Raw genomic sequence first — 18,741 nt, 5'->3', positions numbered from 1 at the left:
GTTGGAAGTCATCATTTGAAAATGTAGACAATTATACAAATGGGACAAAGTTTTTTGTGTTTTTAACTCATTCAGTACCAGCCAATTCTGGACCAAGCCTGAAAAGATGTTTAAAAACGTCTTTGGGAGTGAATGAGTTTTAATGAGTATGGGTCTCTCTCTCTCTCTCTCTCTCTCTCTCTGTCTCTCAGCTAACTGCATATTTACTCAAACGCTTAAGATGGCAGCCCCACACTAGTCTTACCGTTTATTTTCTATTGTGCATTTTAAGGTACGAAAACCTTTATTTGTCTCACAATGGAGACATTCATCATTTTGAAACGGAAATTTGACTTTAAAAAAAAATACAGCAAAGTCATTGTGAGGTAAAAAATACACTGAACAGATGAATTTCTTCCATCACCACTGGCAGAATAAAAACTTGATTAAGTTGGCCCGGCAACCACTCTGTATGGCAATATAAGCTCCAGGTATTGCTCTCTGAAAATTTGAAATAACGCGTTCACCTTATTGTGTGAGCCCTGCGTTATAGTTGAGGTTTTAAACGCCACATGGTTTACTGTGTTGCACGCTACAGTGTCCTCCAACAAGAAGCCCAGGAAGAACACCAGCGACACCATGACATAACACACAGCATAGAAGATGATGGGTCGCTCTGGGTATCGGAACCTATTGAGGAAAAGAACAGTTGATAAGAGATGTCACATTAAGAGGAATGTACCAGAGCCAAAGTAGTCTTACCCACCTGGTGACGTCAATGAGGAAGGTAAGGAAGGTAAACAACGTTGCGGACAGACACACAATGGAGGTGACCCCGATGAAGTATCGTGTGAAGGTCACTTCCTGTTGGCTGAAGTACATGGAAGGACAGGGAGCGGAGCAGTCTTTCCTGCCCATGAATGAGTAACCCAGCTCCGGTTCTATTTTCAGCTCCCTGGGGCACCAGAAGCCGTAGTCTCTCTGGACGGTCAGGGATGATCGGTCGGTGGGCTCGGAGCCTTTCCGCAGGTCCTCTCGGCGAGGGTACGGCTCGTCGCAATCTGGAAACCTACAGGCGGGCAGAGCCGTGATTGTTGACGTTGCTTTTATGATGACTTTGTAAACGTTATTTGTTGTCTTAATAACCTGCTGCACTCCATGCCATCTGGCCAGGTGAGTCCAAATATTTCCATAAGTCTGTGACAGTCTTCCTTGGCCCGCTGGCAGAGGGCGCGGCACGGCAGGGACACCTGTCCGTACACGACGCAGACCGGGGCGTAGAGGGCACACAGGAACATCCTCAGGTCAGGGCTGCACACCAGGTTTACGACGGGATGGAAGGGCTGGGATGCACACAGACAGAGAGACAGTTTAGAGCTGACATTTGCACCTGTCTGTCTGACGACATACATCAGAGTAAGTTCGGGTGAAATAGTCTGATGCCACGACTGAATCGTTGACGATATCCGCTTGACAAGCTGAAATGTCGCATACAGGTATGGAGAGTGGAGCGCGCATCATAAACCACGCACAAGTACTTTAGCATGTGCTCTGCAAACTAAATGGAAAAAAAGGATAGGGCTGAAACGCAACACGTCTCAGTTTTCTAAGGACATTGGGTAGCTCATGAAAAATGTAGAGCCGCACTCTTATTAGCAAACATCTTTTTCACGAAGCAAATGCAGACTTTTGGGGGGAGGTTAGCAAGTAGAGTGTGTTGGACAAAAATAGCAGCCGACCACAGATGACATTCCATCAATTCGCTTGCGACTGATGTGGATTTTTCAAGGCCGATGCGGCGGAATCAAATTCTGAAAAAAAACAAAAAAAAAAAACCCCAAATAAATTCCAATTATTTAAAAAAGAAATCTGCTCCATTAATGCTTACAAAGATATAAATCGCAGGCAGAACATTTGACTGTTTCGCAATAATACTTACCTCAGCGGAGAGCTGAATGTTCATGTATGACAGTGATTACACAGTATGTGCGCTCGCCCTGCATTTGAGTCTTGTTTTGTCGCTTTCTTTCTTTCCCGCAACGTCAACCACATGTGCCAAATAAACTTTGTATATGTCAGGATAATTTTTTAAAATCCCAAATATGCAAATACAGCTCACGTTCATCGACGCTGCACACATTTGCAATGCGCTGAGAGCATGATGGCCACGCGGAATTGCTCATGCGCGCAGTACAGAGGGACCATAGCACAAATACCAGGTTTACCGTTACGGCTCTTATGAGGCAATTTGGCAGATCTCTTTGTGAGAGGCTCAAGAATAGATTCTTGCTGATGAATTTCAGTGTACTGTTGATTTGGCAATCACATTAATATTAAACATCTTCCTTCAACACACAAAAGAGAAAGAGTAAAAATATGTCATATGTGGGCAGATGTAAAAATGGAGGATGCAATGAATGGAAACCTGTTACATAAAGTCCACCTTTGGTGATATTTAATTTGGTTTTGGCCATTTGGGGGCCGGTGAGGTTTTCTGCGTACAACAGTCACGAAACATTCAAACAAAACATATTTGCCCGGATGCAACACTGCTCTGCGTGCATGCGTGTGTGTGTGTGCACTATATTTAATAAAAAACAGTGCACATTTATTGACTGACAACAAAAGCAAATGCACATGCTTAGAGTGTACATGTGCGCTCGTGCAAAGAACCATTCAACTGTGATGGTGTACGTCTTTTGTGCGTGTTTGATTGTGCACTCGGGCTTTGTGTGTATGTTTTGATCGTTCTCAATTGCCGTGTTCCACATCTCCACATGCTCCACCAGCAAATGGGTGCGGCGGTGCGTGATCGGCCTGACATAGTTTTGGACTCATGCACACAACTCCATGCGGGCATGACTGCGCTCATCTTCATTCAATAATTCACACATTTTGCAATCCTTGAGAAGGTCCACTCATGGTTATTGCAATATACAGAACCATTATGGGGAGACTAGGTGTGAGAGCAACCACAAAGTTGAAGACGTTGCATACTGACTGTTGAGGACATTTTGGATACAGATCAGTCAATGCTTGAGTGCAAACTTAGCCTGAACCCCCAATAAGCAAGTTACGATAAATTCTGAATGATGCAAACCTATTTTTCTTTTTTTCCCCCCGGATACTGTACAGACTTTGCTTCATGCGTGTTTTTTTTTTTTGGCATACTTGGCCAATAAATGTAATTCTGGTTCTGAAGACTCAATCTCCAAAAGATTTCAATGCAAGGCAACAGAGCAGAGATGTATGGCTCGTATTTTGCACAAGGGAGTGAGTTCAAGCATTGAGAATAATTAACTGCTATTTTCAACTTTAGCAACTAAATTCATCTTCAGCTGCTTGAGCAAAAAAAAAAACCCACTCACTATGTATACCAATGGTTTTCTCAGCATCTGATGCAAACTATTTTCACTAAGATGTGTCTTTCCGTCTCTTACGTGCACGCCTCTGTGGTGCCTCAGGCGACACTTTACGCTGAGTACATCAGTGTGTCTCACTGCCTTTAGTCAGACTAACTCAAGCGGTGAAAATTTGTGTGTGTCCTCATTCTTCCAGTTTCTCCAAAACACGCATGTTTGTATCATTGCTCTTGCGACGGAATTTCAGTCTGTCCGATTAGACTCGCCTCCAAGTGCGCAAGCCTTTGCGTGCAAAACAGAGGTCAACCCGTGATGCATACAATGGGGGTCAATTATCGAAGGTCGCAGTGCTGTGGGGTCTGCTCGACTCAAAAGAATCGTCAGACATTCTGATGTAATCCGCTACTGGCAGAAACCAGAAAGTGAAATGCATAAATCCCTTAAACGTAGCCTGAGGGAGAGGAAATACCGAGCGAGTGATGAAAAGATGAGGAAGGGGATAGCGAGACAAGGATCACATCAATCTATCGCAGCATCCTCCTTTGATCAAGGCTTCTAACCTGCGTAGTCCTCTTTCTGACCTCCTGCCTCAATGTGCAATAACATGACTGAGATTAAGCTGCAACTCAAACAGGCAGACCTCCATTTCATCTCCACCTCCACTAAACATGTCAATATTTTGGATCAATTTAGTTTTCCCAGACTAGAGCTAAAGAACAAGGTGAAAGTTGACCACATTTTCATATTTATACAGTTCCAGGTGATTCACTGTCCAACACAATTTTTAGTAACACTCTACTGGAGAATGAGCACAAGTATCTTACCCATTAGTCACTACTTTCTTAAAGGTATAATACCCGTAAAACAATGAGCTAAATGTCACTTTCTAATTATGTGCTCTTATCATGGCACGGTATGAAGGTGAACCATAGACACAACCAATCAACAAAATTAAAGTTAATATAAATAAAGCGGGTATCTTGTGTGGGTGTGTGTGTGCGCACGTGTGTGTGTATGCTCAGTATGCGGGTGGGTGAGGGGCAAGTGTGAGCGTTTAGAATGAGAAGCAGGTTGGGGTTTTTTTTTTTGACAAAGAGCAAAATGAGAAAAAAGCCCCTGACTGGTTCAACCGCTGTTCAATGGAAGGATTAAGTTTCTTTTTCTTTACTCCTGTTCTCCACAATATTCACAGGGGGTACCCCCAGAGGTACAATAAATAAATAAATAAAACCCGAAATAAAAATGAAAAGAAAGAAAGCCAGAGAATGACATGGGAGCATTAAATTAAAAGTCGAATAGCAAAATCCAAGGGTGAGATAGATGCCAGTTAAGTGAGTGGATGTCTAATGAAAAGAACCCCCCCCCCCCCAGCTATTTTCCAGTAACACAAACACAACTTAACCCGCACAAACTAATGTGCGGTTTTTAATAACATGTAGCAAGATACAACTCAAACATGTTAGGCTAAAAAAAAACAAAGAAAGAAAATGAACGTGCTACACAGTTTAGTATAAACAGAACTAAATTCCACAGATTAAAGTGTCGTTTTTCTGCTATACTTTCTCTCTCATCAATATCGAAAAGCACCTTCAACTAATACCGGACCCCCTGTTGGTGGAGAGATGAGCAATGTGTTATCAACCCAAAACAAGAGAACTTATGAATCGTTTCACACGATGCGCTTGAACAGTTTGTTCCACCGAGGGGATTGCCATGAGGAAGTGCGTGATGGGCGATTGTAGCCGTACTCGAAAATTCAGTCTGTCAGCGCAGTGCAAACGCATACGCACGGGCAAGTAAGGAGGGAAAAGAAAAAGGCGGAAGGAGGGACGGAGTAGCAAACCAGGAGAAAAACCGAAGTGGGATGGTGAAGAAAAGTGGCGGTTTCCCAGATTAAGGAGTCAAATGGATTGGAAGATGTTGTTCAGAGTGTGAGAATGACACACACAAACACTTCCTGAAAGCTGTCAGCAGCTTTGTTGCATGTTGTGGTCCATTCAAGAAGAGAGACGATTGTTTTGAAGCCCTCAAAAAAAACAACAACTGATCAGCGTGTTCCTTCAAGTGTCAATATGATCATTTTATCTGCTCGCAAGAAGCTTTGGTTTTTAAGTGTTTACGTTGTACATTTGGTCATGCTAACGGCCATTAAACCATTTGAATGTTGGTCTATGACAGGGGTGGGCAAACTTTTTGGCTCGGGGGCCGCATTGACTTTTAAAATTTGACAGAAGGGCCATTTGTTGACAGTCCATATCAAACGTCAACAGAACAAAAGCATGAAAGTACTGTATTAAAAAAAGTATATTAATACAGTACGTTCATGCTTTTGTTCTGTTGATGTTTGATATATTGATAATACGTACTGTATTAATATACTTTTTTTAATACAGTACTTTCATGCTTTTGTTCTGTTGACGTTTGATATGGACTGTCAACAAATGCAGTTTTTTTTTTTTTTTTAATGTACCATAGCTCGTGCTGACCTGGCCCTTCTGTCAAATTTTAAGTCAATGCGGCCCCCGAGCCAAAAGGTTTGCCCACCCCTGTCCTAGGTGGTCGAAAAGACCCCCCCCCCCCGTGTTCTGCAACTTCAAGTCAATGCGCCACCTGGCGGTGAAATGCCTGTCATTACAAATCCAATTGAAATGAATGCAATCATTCACATCGAACCTTAATTGTGGACCAACCTTCGGCGGGCCGGAAAAAAGACCAACGGGCCGCATTTGGCCCGCGGGCCGTAGTTTGCCCACCTGTGGTCTATGACATGATTTTTAATTTTCTTCATTTTAAGAGTTGAACACGATCCATACCATGAAGCTTCCCGCGGCTTTCATCTTAAAAGCAACCGCATGAACAGACATTAAAACTCAACTGAAAATGTTCTTACTTAGTCCACCCCGTGCCGATCGCAAAACAAATCGAAACTGTAATCCCTTAAACCCACACATTCAAATGACTAAATGCAAAGTATTTGTCTTCAACACGAGGAGACATTTAGGAGGAAAATGTGGGCTTTTGCTGCTAAAGCTCAGCAGAGACCATCTGGACATCAACCTCAGGCCCCCCCACCCCCTTTTAAAAGTCAGGGACGCCCACTGCGAGTGGGGCAAAGAATCTCTAAGAGAAGGCCCTGCGCTCCAAATTCTGTGAGAACACGCCTCAATTTGCATGGCTGCACCATTCTCCATGGCAGCTCACTCGCTTTTCAGCACCTCGGTACTCCGTTTGGCAAGCATTAAACATATTCCGGTTCACCTCACCTCCACCCAACATTCAAGATATTTTGCCTCCCATCCTCACCCGACAATTTTGGACATCCTCCATTAATGAAGCAGTGAGTATGCAAGACAAAATGATGATTTAGCCCAAAATTCTTCCATTTGACGTGTGCAGACTCTCTCTTCTCGCACCCACTGCAATATTTCCAATTTGTTGGCTTGCTCACGTGGTGAACGTGTGGAAGGAATAACCTCAAAAGATACTCCGAGTTGTTGCGGGCCTGCCTCCTCTTCTCTCAGAGTGACCATAGACAGACGCTGTCTGAGAACAGACAAACTGAGGCCACCGTGATGCTCTCTGCACTAATCACTGAAAAGGCAGCGAGGAAAGCAGCAAGCTCCTCTCACACTCTCTGCTTTTCAGTCATTTGTTCCCTTATCCATGTCCATCCAGCCTTCAGTAAGGAGGACCGGACAAAGCCAATAATGGCATTCCCGCTCACGTTCATTTCCCCTCCTCCTCCTCTGGTCTCATCTTTTTCCTCCTTTATTCATTTCGTCTTTTGCTTTCCTCCCATTTACCCCTGCAATTATACTGAAAATGCACTCGGCCACCTCCTTCAAATCTTCTCTTTTTTTAGCCCACGGACATCAGCATTCATTAACTTTGGCTCTCTTTGTTTGATGGATTTGGAATGACTTTAATGTCAATATATTGGGGGAGGGGGCGGGGGTAGACGACAAATGTTCAATAATTATGTATGATGGCAAATGTCTCTTTGCAGTGCAAGCTGCAGTGCACCACCATGACTTCTAAATCATTGAACACATATATGGACTTTGTATTGAACTTTAGGTAAATGTGAATTTCAAATTTTAAACCTCACCAATCACCTCAACTGAAATACTTGAAATTATGAATCTAGTTGGACTATATTCCTGTCTTTCATTGCAGCATGCACTCATTATCCCTCTCCCTCCCCTCCGTGCATGTTTGCCTTCTTCCATTCCTGCCTTTCCTTGCCTGCCTATTTAACTGCCATGGCAACAGGTGATGTGGCGGCTCCAGCAGGCCCTCGTCTCTTGGAAGATAACAGGGTAAAAGGATGAGCCTGTGCGCACAATGCAGCAGGTCTCCTGTAAACGGCTGAAAGCATCCAAGAGTATATAACGCACATTGGGGTGCAGTGAGATTGGAAGAGAATCAGAGAAGCCTCAGAGAGGGGGGTCAGTTGAAATGATAGCATTGTGGAGCAGTGACGCTGAAAATGGAGAGGAATCCGACGGCACCCACGCACACCCCATCGCAACGCAAGCTGCCTTCGCGATCCCATCTGCTGATAAATCTATATTTTGTTTTCGTGAGAGCCAGAGCAAATGTGTAGGGTGGTGAATAATGAGCAGGTATGCAGCAGTTTTGCAGCATTGCGATCAGCAATATTTTCCTTCTTGACCTCGAGCTGGAATTCAAATTGACATTCAGTTCATGCTTTGATTTTATCATGAGGTATTGGATTGGACGTTTTTTTTTTTTAAATGCTGGATTGTAATAAGGGCTACAATTCATGCAGTTTTTTTTTTTTTTTTTTTAACGGTGTGCAGTTGCCTTCTGGTCTTCATTTTGAATAGGTGAATCTCTCACCAGTGACTATGAAGGAACTATTTTGGAGGTGATATCGTCTTAAAATAAAATTACCAAATTTTCCACATGAATACACTTTTAATTAATTTTGATAAAAGCAACTGATATACCCCCCCTCCTTAATTGTGGCATTTGCTTCTTTCTTTTCAATACCAAAACAAATGTTCAAACTTTTTTTCCCTACATTTTTTGAGAAGTAAATATTTTGATTTTGTTTTGATGTGAATGAAATGCTTTCTTTCAAAAAAAAAAACCCACGTGCGTAACCACGGACACATATATATATATATACTGTATATATAAAAATATATTCGTGTTCAACAATTTACCATCATAAAATGAACGGTCAAACTGCACGTCTCCATGCTTCTGATCGTCGCAAGCTGCAGAACATACCAGTAATTACAGTTGCCTTATGTCGACTGGTTTTGTGTGAAAAATCGGAGACGTGACAATATGTCTGCTTCATTTGAGGCCGGGCTTCACCTGGAAGGGTTAAACATCTCTCACCAGCGGCTTCAGGCACACACACACGCGCAATTATTTCCCAATCCGGGTCATGGGTTCAGATTAAGTCCATAAGACATGGATAAGCTTTATTTATGTGTTGAACCATAGCTGAACACTGCAGGACTCCACTTACAGTAGACTCAAACTGACAACAGCACGGAGTCCATTTGGCTTCAAAGCATATCGATTGTGTATATATATATATTTTTTGAGCAGTGGCTGTTAAAATAGTAAGATAAAAAATTCAAAATTCCTAAGGAAAACCTATATATTTATAAATGAAATGTCTAACATACTGAAATACTGAGATACTGAAAGGCTGAAATAGTAAATCAGCTCTTGGACAAGGCATGTCTCAGTGTAATGCCGCACAGTAAGTGAGAGTCCAGATTCCAGAGCATCCACAGAACGTATTGGAAAGCAGTAAGTGACAGGGGCCGTGGTGAGCAGCAGAACGGTGTTTCAGCCGTGAAAAAGCTCAACAATGTCTCCCTAAATCTCGCTTAACTTGCCATTGTGGGGCTGGATAAGCGGCAGTGGCAGCTATGCCGATGGGAACGGTCTGCCAAAAAAAGCAGCACCAGGCAGCGCCTTTGTTCTGGGCATAAATAAATGATTGCTTCATTTGGGCTGGCAGCTTCAATGGACTCTGTGAGAATGAGCATGATAATCAACAGTTCAACGGGAATAAACAGGAACATTTAAACGAGATGAGGACCTGTCTGTCTCGGCCTCGGTGAATAGTACGCCTCTTCAGATGTACCCGGCGCGGACACACAGCACAAGAAAACGACTCGCGCTTTTTTTTTTAAACTCGATTCTTTCCCACACAATGGGATAAAAGACACAGCAGACCACACTTCAGCACAACAAGTCGTGAACTCTCTCACACAAGCTCTCCGTCTATTGCGGGGACCTCGTGGCCCCGGGGTGGCCCTTCTTAAGCCTAGCAATTTGGATTTTGAAGGACAGGCTCCACACTGAGAGAAAGACAAACACCGGGGGACAGTAGGGCTCGAAAGACTTTACACAGCCTGTCACTCTGCCACCGCCTTCTCCCGTTTAGTCCTTAAATTCACTTTCGGGTCCAATGCGCTAAGAATTATTTTTCATCCACTATGTCCTATTCCATTTACAATTTTTTTTTCAGGTCCCTTCATAATCCAACAATAGAAGCTTTTGCATTCGACGACAGAGCAATCTAACAAAATACCTATGCTTTAAACTTGAAATAAATCAGGAGACTGGATGTATAGTATACACATTGTTGTGGAGATACAGTATTCTTTTTAGCTCAAAAAATATTCGTGAAAAAAAATTTGCATCCCTTGAGCTCTTTTGTCTCTTTTGTAGGTGGGGTTAATGGTCATGGGTGGTCTTGTGGGACAAGAAAAGACCATTGGTATTTTTTTAACACCGATTTACTGCATAGACGCGCACCTGTCAATCATCCATTTATAGTGTTCTTTTTTTTATGAGCTGGGTTGAGAACTGTCAATTTCTAGAGCACCTGCTCAGCTCCATCGTCCTAATGGGGCATCATATTTTTCGAAACCACATTAGCATGCCATTACTGTCAAATGGATACTTGTGTAGAACGTAACCAGAACCCCCTTGACTGGAAGGATGTCTGAAGTCGCTTGCACTAAGGTTTCAAGGTTGAATTTCTGCAGTTATTTAAAGAGAAAAGAAAAAAACTAATCACTGGAGGTGGGAGAAAATAGGAATCAGAAGGAGGAGGAATATACATTTTGAGAATGTGCCAGTATTTCCAGGCGCTAACAAGCTCTTGCGTCAAGACAGGACGGCAATCTTGCAAGACTTCTTGTTAAAGCGGAATTTGAGTCACTTAACATTACTGCTGCATGAAAATTGGGAATGCGTTCTATAATGTCGGCTCAAATAGGACGATATTTCACTTTCCTTTACAGCTACTGCGCTATGTTGCGCCAACCAAAGTGCAAGGCGAAACCAACCCCCATGTGTATGGCTAATGCCACAGCAGCCTGAATTAATAGGCTCTGATACCTCACATCACATATTGAACATTTCTGAAGTGGTTAAAAACACCGATAAGCAGAAGCGTTTTGACAATGAAATGAAATTTTACATTTACATTGATCTATTCTTAAGGTGTCAAATTAGAGCTATCAACTGGCAGTCCTAAAGAGAAAAATAAAACCATTTTAGTCATTGAATATTATGCTTGATTAATTCCGGACTTCTTGATTTTGGATATACAAATGGGAAATTTCATCTCAGAATAAAAATGTCAAGAGCCCAATGAAATTGAAAACGTCTGCAGTACGGCACTTCAGAATGATCTACACATCAAGTAGTGACTTAAATACTGTATTTGTATCAAACATACAGAGTAGATTGCTCTACAATATACAATTAATTTCCTGAGACCTTATGCTTTTGTTGTCCCGTCTTTTTTGGGCGGAGCCGACTAAAAATATTTCATATAATCTAAATGCCACAGATATTGGTAGTTATTTTGCGTACCCATAAAATGCTATTCCCTGTGCATAAATCAGACAAAAATACTCTCATTGGGATTTTTGTATCAGTAAATGTTTCTGAAAACTCCCATATGAGTCAATTGAGCTTATCTTATTTCCTGATTGGAGAAACGCAATCCACCTAAATCGCCACCATGTAAAGTACATGGAAATGAAATCCTGTCCCATCCACCGGGAAGCATAAAATCCCACGGCAGATGGATGGCTTGACCGTGGTGACGTATTCCCAAAGACAGAATTCCCCCATTTGCAGCCAGCCGCCATTATAGAGGCACTTAGCCTTTTAGCTTGAAGTCTCTTGCACTCTTTCACTCCGGTTGTGAAGACTATTGTGGCAGAGGGGTGATAAAAAAAAATAAAAAATCAATGTCTTCATTGTGGAACACAGAGAAAGAGATTCGCAGCTAGTTAGCAGTAGTGAAGGATGGCAGCTGGCATCTTTAACCTCGCCGCCTCTCTGACAAACACACATGCGCACATACGCAGGGGAAGTAGCGGGATAGTTAGCAAGGCTCATCAGTGAAACAAAAGCAGCGCTCTGTAAAACAAGTTGCATGAATGCTAAATAAATGGGGCTTAGCAATTTAATCAGGGGGAATGATCCATTTCGCCTCTGAAATCATAGAACGATTTCATAGACGGTATTTACAATTCATGCACTGAAACAGTAGGTGTGGCCTGATAATTTGAAGACATCTCACATTATGTAAATGTGGCATTTAATAACAATATACATACTGTACTTTTTATTTTTCACCAGGAGTTGAATTCGAAAATCGTGGCGAAGCGGCACAACAATCACCTGTCACCGCATCCGCCTCGGTATGTGATTACTTCAGCTGCCATCAGTTTCAGTTCCAAAAAGACACCCGAAATGCTTGACAGCAATTTGTCAGTAGTCCTTTCATTCTTATGTTTCTACAGGAAGGGGAGGGGGGAGGTTAAAATGCATACAAGAATATGAAATGATCATCAATTGGTCGAGGATTTCTTTTTGGGGGGCTTAGTGGCCACGTCTTGATAAAAGCTATCTTTTCTTCTCTGGTGTGTTCGAAGAAGGCATTTGTTCCAGAAGGCTGATTCCGTTGAAAATTCACCTTACAACAAATAAACACGATGTCAGAGAAAATTATCTTGTGCTATTGATTGGAGCTATTTTATATGTTCTCATGACGAAAAACCATCATGACAACATAAAAACATATTGAATGGGTATTGTAATTTAAATACACTTGATGTACAAGGGTTTAGATGGTGGCGGCAGACTTCATAACAAACTGCAGCTAGGTAACAATTTTTCCCAAAAAATGGTCCAAGCATGTGCTTCAGGCACTAAATTGACACTCCCTGTTGAGATATACTGTCAAACTAAACAAAACGAAGACAATGACACAATGCGACTTGACTTCAACCTGGGCGGCCCAGGGATCCAGTGGTTACCGCCTCAACCTTACAGTGCAGAGGTACCCAATTCCAGCTCCTGTCTCCCTGTGTGCAGTTTGCATGTTCTCCCCGGGCCTAAGTGGGTTTTCTCCGGGTACTCCGGTTTCCTCCCACATTCCAAAAGCATGCATGGCAGACTGACTGAACACTCTAAATTGTCCCTCGGTGTGAGTGTGAGCGGGGATTGTTGTTCATCTCTGTGGCTGGCAACTGGTTCAGGGTGTCCCCTGCCTACTGCCCGAAGACAGTTGGGATAGGCTCCGGCACGCCCCTCGGCCCTTGTGAGGATAAAGCGGATTGGAAAAAGGATGGATGGATGGAAATAATATGACTTCAGCTTGTTACATTCTTTTTCATTTTTACATCATCAAATTTGTGTAATATGTCCGTATGTATGCAACTGGTTCATGTGTTAAATGAAACGGCTTCATTCTTTAAATTCTATTCACTTATTGTATGTAAAAACATACAGAAATAATATATCCTGCAAGTATTTTTTTTATTCATTCCAATGGGGAAAAATGATTTGAGATCTGAGTGTTACGAGTTACGAGGCTGGCCGCAGAACGGATTAAACTTGTGAGTCAAGGCGCCAGTGCAGTAAATTTCTTGTCGCTTCTGACACATGGTGCTCACAATTGATCAACAAGAAGCGCATGGACAACAATGACCGCAATGTGCCCCAACATATGTCCAATTGTGTTTGAAAAAGACCCACGAATATTTCACACAAGATTACCTCAAATGAAGCGTAATGAAAATGAAAACTGTCTTTCGCGATATCATTCGAACTCAGGCTAAATGACTGTACGTAGACACAACATGAGTTGTTGTGTAGCTCTTGCCCTCAGATGGGTATCCATGAATGTCGTGCTGGGCTCTCAGCAGGACTACAATGTCTGGTCTGAACAGAGCTGAGGAGGATTTCTAGCAGGGTTCAAGTTGCGGCTCGGTCGTTTCCACAGTGCTGTCTCTATGGCCGGAGGGCCACAGAGTGTCTGTTACAAGGATACTTCGTCATGCGGGTCAAAGGGAGTTCATTAACAGATGCTCCTCACAGACTCCAGTCAGCCATGTTTGGACATGCCATTGGGGAATTAGCCGCGTTCATTTGCCGAGTGAAGTCTTGGACAAAGTGAATAAACAAAGCGCGTAAAATACAGCGACATGCAATCCGGAGGACCCTGTCAGTCTGACGCTCAGGTTTTGTGACTTCTCCTCCACATCAAGTCGCGAAAGCATCACTCTCTTTCATACAAACGGGCCTCGCTTGTAATACAGTCTCGTGTCTCGAAAGAAAGAACGCTTTTTTTTTCCCCTTTGGTGTAAACAAATACTTCCTGCACAAACTGTAATTAGTGACTACTAATTAGCCACGCACTTTTCATCTCCGGGGACTAACAAAGGAATAAGGAAGAAGTGCAAGACGAGATTATGGGTCTTTGATTGCACGCCACTCTCACAACACCAACATTTGGGTAGTAGTGTTGCTCAGGCGGCGCTTGCGTGACCATCCTATACGCTTCTCATTCAAGAAGAATCATGAACGCTTCAGCGACTGCACGCGTTCATCCATGCGTGCCTCTGGCGGCGGTAACATGTCGCTGGAAGACAACCGTAACATGACCAGGGGAGATCACCTGCTCTTTAACTCTTTGATATTCAATGCCTGACTACGAGTATCTGTACAGCATGTGCGCCTCCATGCATTCAGTCGCCTACACATTGTGAGAACAGTTTCAGTTCGGGGGAAGAGATACAGGTAGTAAAATACAATTATACAAAATACAAAAATACAATAAAAAAAGGAGGTCTTACTTGAAAGTTGATTTTTGATTCTTTAATTGGAGTATAATTGGTTAAAGAATTAAACGTGATGGAAGCAATTTCTCTGAAGAGGCAATATCAAACTCATCTTGAGCAACAATACACAAAGCAGTTGTTTTGCCCATGAACATTTTGGGGGAGATCCTCACGTATGCGCCTTCATTTTGAAGGCAAATTGTTTCTCATACTGTAACAAGAATGCGATCATTTTCAAAATGTCTCACTTTGAGAGTCACTTTCTTAAGTTTGCATTTTCAGTCTCTAAAATTTTGCTGTCATAAAAACAAAGGGCTAAAACTACACCCATCTTCCAGTTTTTGGGTTGAAAATGGTCCTGTTTAAACAGCATTTTGTTTATTGTACAGATACTGTAAAGTGACTTCCCATTTTGATTGTTCATTCTTTTGTGTTTTTCCAACCATGCAAACTCATTTACAAATTTGAAACAGTTTTACGAATAGTTCTGCTAATTGAGACTCATACTTAATCATGATATTTTATATCTACATACATTTTTAAATATACCGGTACATCATTTTGACTAATTCCGGACCCTTGTCCACAGACACATGCATTTTGTGGTGTCTTTTTTGCATGACTGTGAGGACCTTTGTCCATCCACATTTTTGGGTTGATTATTACTAATGTCTTTTTTGAAATCACAAGGTGTGATATTCAGAAATAGCTGCAGTGATTAGTGACTTCCATTTGCAGTGTTGTGTGACTTTGTACAGGCTTTGAGTGGGCTAACACGGCCGTGCGGTGTGGGAAGGCTTGACAGCTTGCAAATGTGTTATGTGGACAAATATATTTTCTAACGTTAGTGATGTCATCAGCAAGTCAAAAAAAACTATATCTGAATGGATAAATCGTCAGCCTTTTTTAGCTGGGCAAAGCATCTCTGTTTTCTCTAAGGATGAATGACGGATGATTTCATAGTGTTTGCAGAGGACATCACAATGCTTCATGACACAAATCAATAGAGATGAAGACAACACCACAGTTCCTGGCAAACCCGGCAATTGGTCGACTATGAATTGGTTGTGGCTGCATTGTTGAGCCCCCCTCCCCTTTCACATGCGTAATCACATCTGAGCTCTTGAGCCCTTTTGTTTCCCTTCAGCAGGTGCGTAACACAACAATGTGAAACATTGCAGGCTGTTGCTTTACAGTTTTCAACAAACCTGCTCAGACGCTGTAATTACACCTCACCCTCCCCAATACCCAGCGGCGGCTATCCAATTTCGCAGGGCTCTGTGACACAAGCAAACAATGCCAACACAATGCACGTACCTCCATGGCGAGGGCGGCCGTCTGCTGGTCGTAGTGGTTCAGGAGGTTGGGCATAAAGGTGGTGTTGTAAGGCAGATCCTGGCACATTCGCAGTCGGATGGGCTCGCAGCTGAACTCGCTGTGGCTCTCGATGGCCTCCATGTGTATGGTCCCAGCCGGAGGAGCCGGGAATAAGAAGAGCAGGAAGAGCGGGATGGGGAAACGGGGAAAACAGACAATCTGCCTGCAGGACATCGATGCAGTCTTGTAGTCTCTCATACATTCTTTTTCAAATGATTCCGGCATTGTTATGCAGCAGAGAGGCCAGACTACCAACTATCGCCTTGAGCGTCGCTGATAATTGGTTTAAGGCTTCTTTGCATTGGAGGCAACCAAGTCCGCTCTCAGTGGGGATTTAAAAAGAAGAATCCCACCTCTTAATAAGAGGCACATTATGGAGGAAAATAGAGGCCCCACTGATTGGCGCACCAAGACAAAGCAGCGCGAAAGAAGCCGCCTCTTGTTCGCCACTATTTACTTTCAGCCTTCAGAGAGAGCCGCCACTTGCTCCTGGCTTGCAGAGCATCTTGCAGCATTCTCCACCTCCTGGTTTATTCCATGGTGACAGCGAGGGAGAGAGAACAGCTCTTCTGGGTTGTCAGTCCCTCTTTTGTCTGCTCACCCTCGCCTCCAGCAACACCTCAACAAAACACACAAGGCCGCGATATCCATCTCCTCCTCCTCTGAGTGATTTTTCTCTATCTTCAAGGTCTCCTGCATTCTGGCTTCTTCAAGCAGGTCCTGCAGGTTTAGAAGCACGCAGACAAACACACCCACACACACACACACAGAAAGGTTGAATGATCAAACAAGCTGAATGGGCTTTGTCTCAGGTTGCATTCCATTGGAAAATGAAACCTTCGCCAATATTAGGGCTGAACAATTAATCAAATTCAAATCGAGATCGCAATGCAGTTTGTAATTTTCAAATTACAAAGGCTGCCATTTGGGAAAACAGAAACTGAATTTCGTTGGGTTGGTATGCTTTTTTTTTTAATCGATTATAAATACAGTCACAGAAAAAAATTAGGAGACCGCCATACTTTATTCAATTTTTTTGTTCATTTTCAAGTTTGATGCCACGAGAACTATATAAAATGACTCACCAACACCATTGCCTAAAAGCATCATTTTGGGCAGTACAATGATATAGCTATTTATGTGAGACCATGTGAAATGATGTTGGTTATTGTCAAGAAAATCTTTGAAAAATATCTCAATCTGCACTTAATTCAACTCTTATGAGCTATTTTTGTTGTCAATAATATACTGGTCAAAAAAAGTGTACCTCGGGTGGACTAGGCATTGAAATTGAACAAGAAACTGAAGAAATAAAGGTGGCCGTTGATTTTTTTTTCCCCATGATTGTATCTATATTTTATGCATTTGTTACAGTGTCTTCAATTTAGTGCTCAAGTGCAATCCTTGCCTTCATTTACCATTGTTTCATGAAACTTGAACACATGAAGTGATAAATCCAGATTTGTTTCTACTGCTGTTTATGCCAGTCACATTCGTATGGCAGGATGCTCTGGAAGTTAAGAATTCTAATTGAACGTGAACATGCACGCCCCCACTGAGGTGGACACACACGGAGGGAAGTCGACTGACCGATGCTGTCTCTCAAATTAATTCATTGTTCATTTCACTTGATTTTAGCGTAAGCCAAACCTATCAGACCAAAATATTTATGGATAGTAAATCCGATATTGTTAATTCGAATACAATGTATTGCTTGTTTTGTGAAACAAAATACATGGAAAGACGACTTTATAAAAAATAATCGCATATTAAATCGGAATAAGACCCCCCCCCCCACCCCAAAAAATCGTTTGTCCCTTGTGATTTACAAACGCCTTTTCAAAACAAGACGAAATCTAGCAGACAATTTGGTGACTAGCGTGATCATGGGTCAAGTCAAAACAGGTTGTTGACAAACAAACACCTCTACACTGGAGGAGCAGAAATATGATCAAAACGACTTGGAGCAGACGTAAGTCACGTTTTAATTGCATTTTATTTTAAATTCACAAGGTTTCGTCTAATTACGTGGACACCCCCTCCAACACTTTCGTGTATGTGTGATGTGAGCCAGTCCACACAAACACTCCTCACGCATCGGTTTGGATCATTTTAGCTTTCATCCTTTCGATTATTCACGAACCGTGTCGTAAATTCGAGGGCACCTGCACCCAGCAGGCTTCCGTAGCCGATTCAGAACGAGGCAACTTGTCCGGATAGTTAGCTACCTTTATGCTAATGACAAGAACACCTTTGAAAAAAGCGCTACCTGTCGTCCACGTACGTAGTCACCATGTCTATTTCGAAAGGTGCGAATGCGGCGCCGCTTTCCCACTAGGTTGTTTGACGAGGCACGCTCTCAGCGTAGAAGCACATCAATCGTGTGTATTGGTGGTGGTGGGGGGGGGGGGGGGGGCTGTCGCGTGAACGTGTCACCGCCACGCAGGAAACCAATTTAAAAGGCATTTAGGACGCCTAAGTAGACGGAAATAATCACCAATAGACGCGCTTTACCTCGCAACGAGGGGCTGAGAGAAAGGTCCGGGTGCTCCGGTGTCTCCTTTCGCTGCTTGCAGTGCTCCAGTCGTTGTCCGCCGCTGTTTGCCTGCTTGCAGCGAGAGCGCGCAATCAACGTGAACGCGCACTCCCCCACTGAAGTGGACACACGCGGAGGGAAGTCGACTCGGCCGATATGTCTTAATTTATCTTTAGCGCTACATTAGCGACGTTATTTTATGACCGTTTCATTTGATCAGTATTAAAAAGGGAGGGAGGTATACAAGGGTGGAACCCCCAGGGTCAGCAAACTCTTCTATGCTAGCCTAAAGACTATTAGAAGAATAATTTACAACAATAAATATAATATTTATTATTGGTAT

The 18,741-nt window shown here is 42.8% G+C and overlaps 1 protein-coding gene across 1 annotated transcript in view; it reads right to left on the bottom strand.

Moving 5' to 3' along the window:
* LOC147207754 (frizzled-3-like) overlaps positions 1 to 18,501 on the bottom strand; it is a 25,843-nt gene extending 7,342 nt beyond the window's left edge. The window contains exons 1-5 of the mRNA XM_086107243.1: positions 18,377 to 18,501; positions 15,803 to 16,582; positions 1,126 to 1,322; positions 746 to 1,048; positions 507 to 669 (exon numbers count right to left, since the gene is read on the bottom strand). Coding sequence (XP_085963369.1) covers positions 507 to 669; positions 746 to 1,048; positions 1,126 to 1,322; positions 15,803 to 16,087 — 948 coding nt within the window. The 5' untranslated portion in view covers positions 16,088 to 16,582; positions 18,377 to 18,501. The remainder of the gene's footprint in view (positions 1 to 506; positions 670 to 745; positions 1,049 to 1,125; positions 1,323 to 15,802; positions 16,583 to 18,376) is intronic.
* Between the last annotated feature and the right edge of the window lie 240 nt (positions 18,502 to 18,741).

The sequence above is a fragment of the Hippocampus guttulatus genome, chromosome 3 (genome assembly GCF_054856545.1).
Source record: "Hippocampus guttulatus isolate MCC_2025c chromosome 3, RoL_Hgut_1.0, whole genome shotgun sequence".
Taxonomy (NCBI): Eukaryota; Metazoa; Chordata; class Actinopteri; order Syngnathiformes; family Syngnathidae; genus Hippocampus; species Hippocampus guttulatus.
This window is presented reverse-complemented; position numbering and strand designations above follow the sequence as displayed.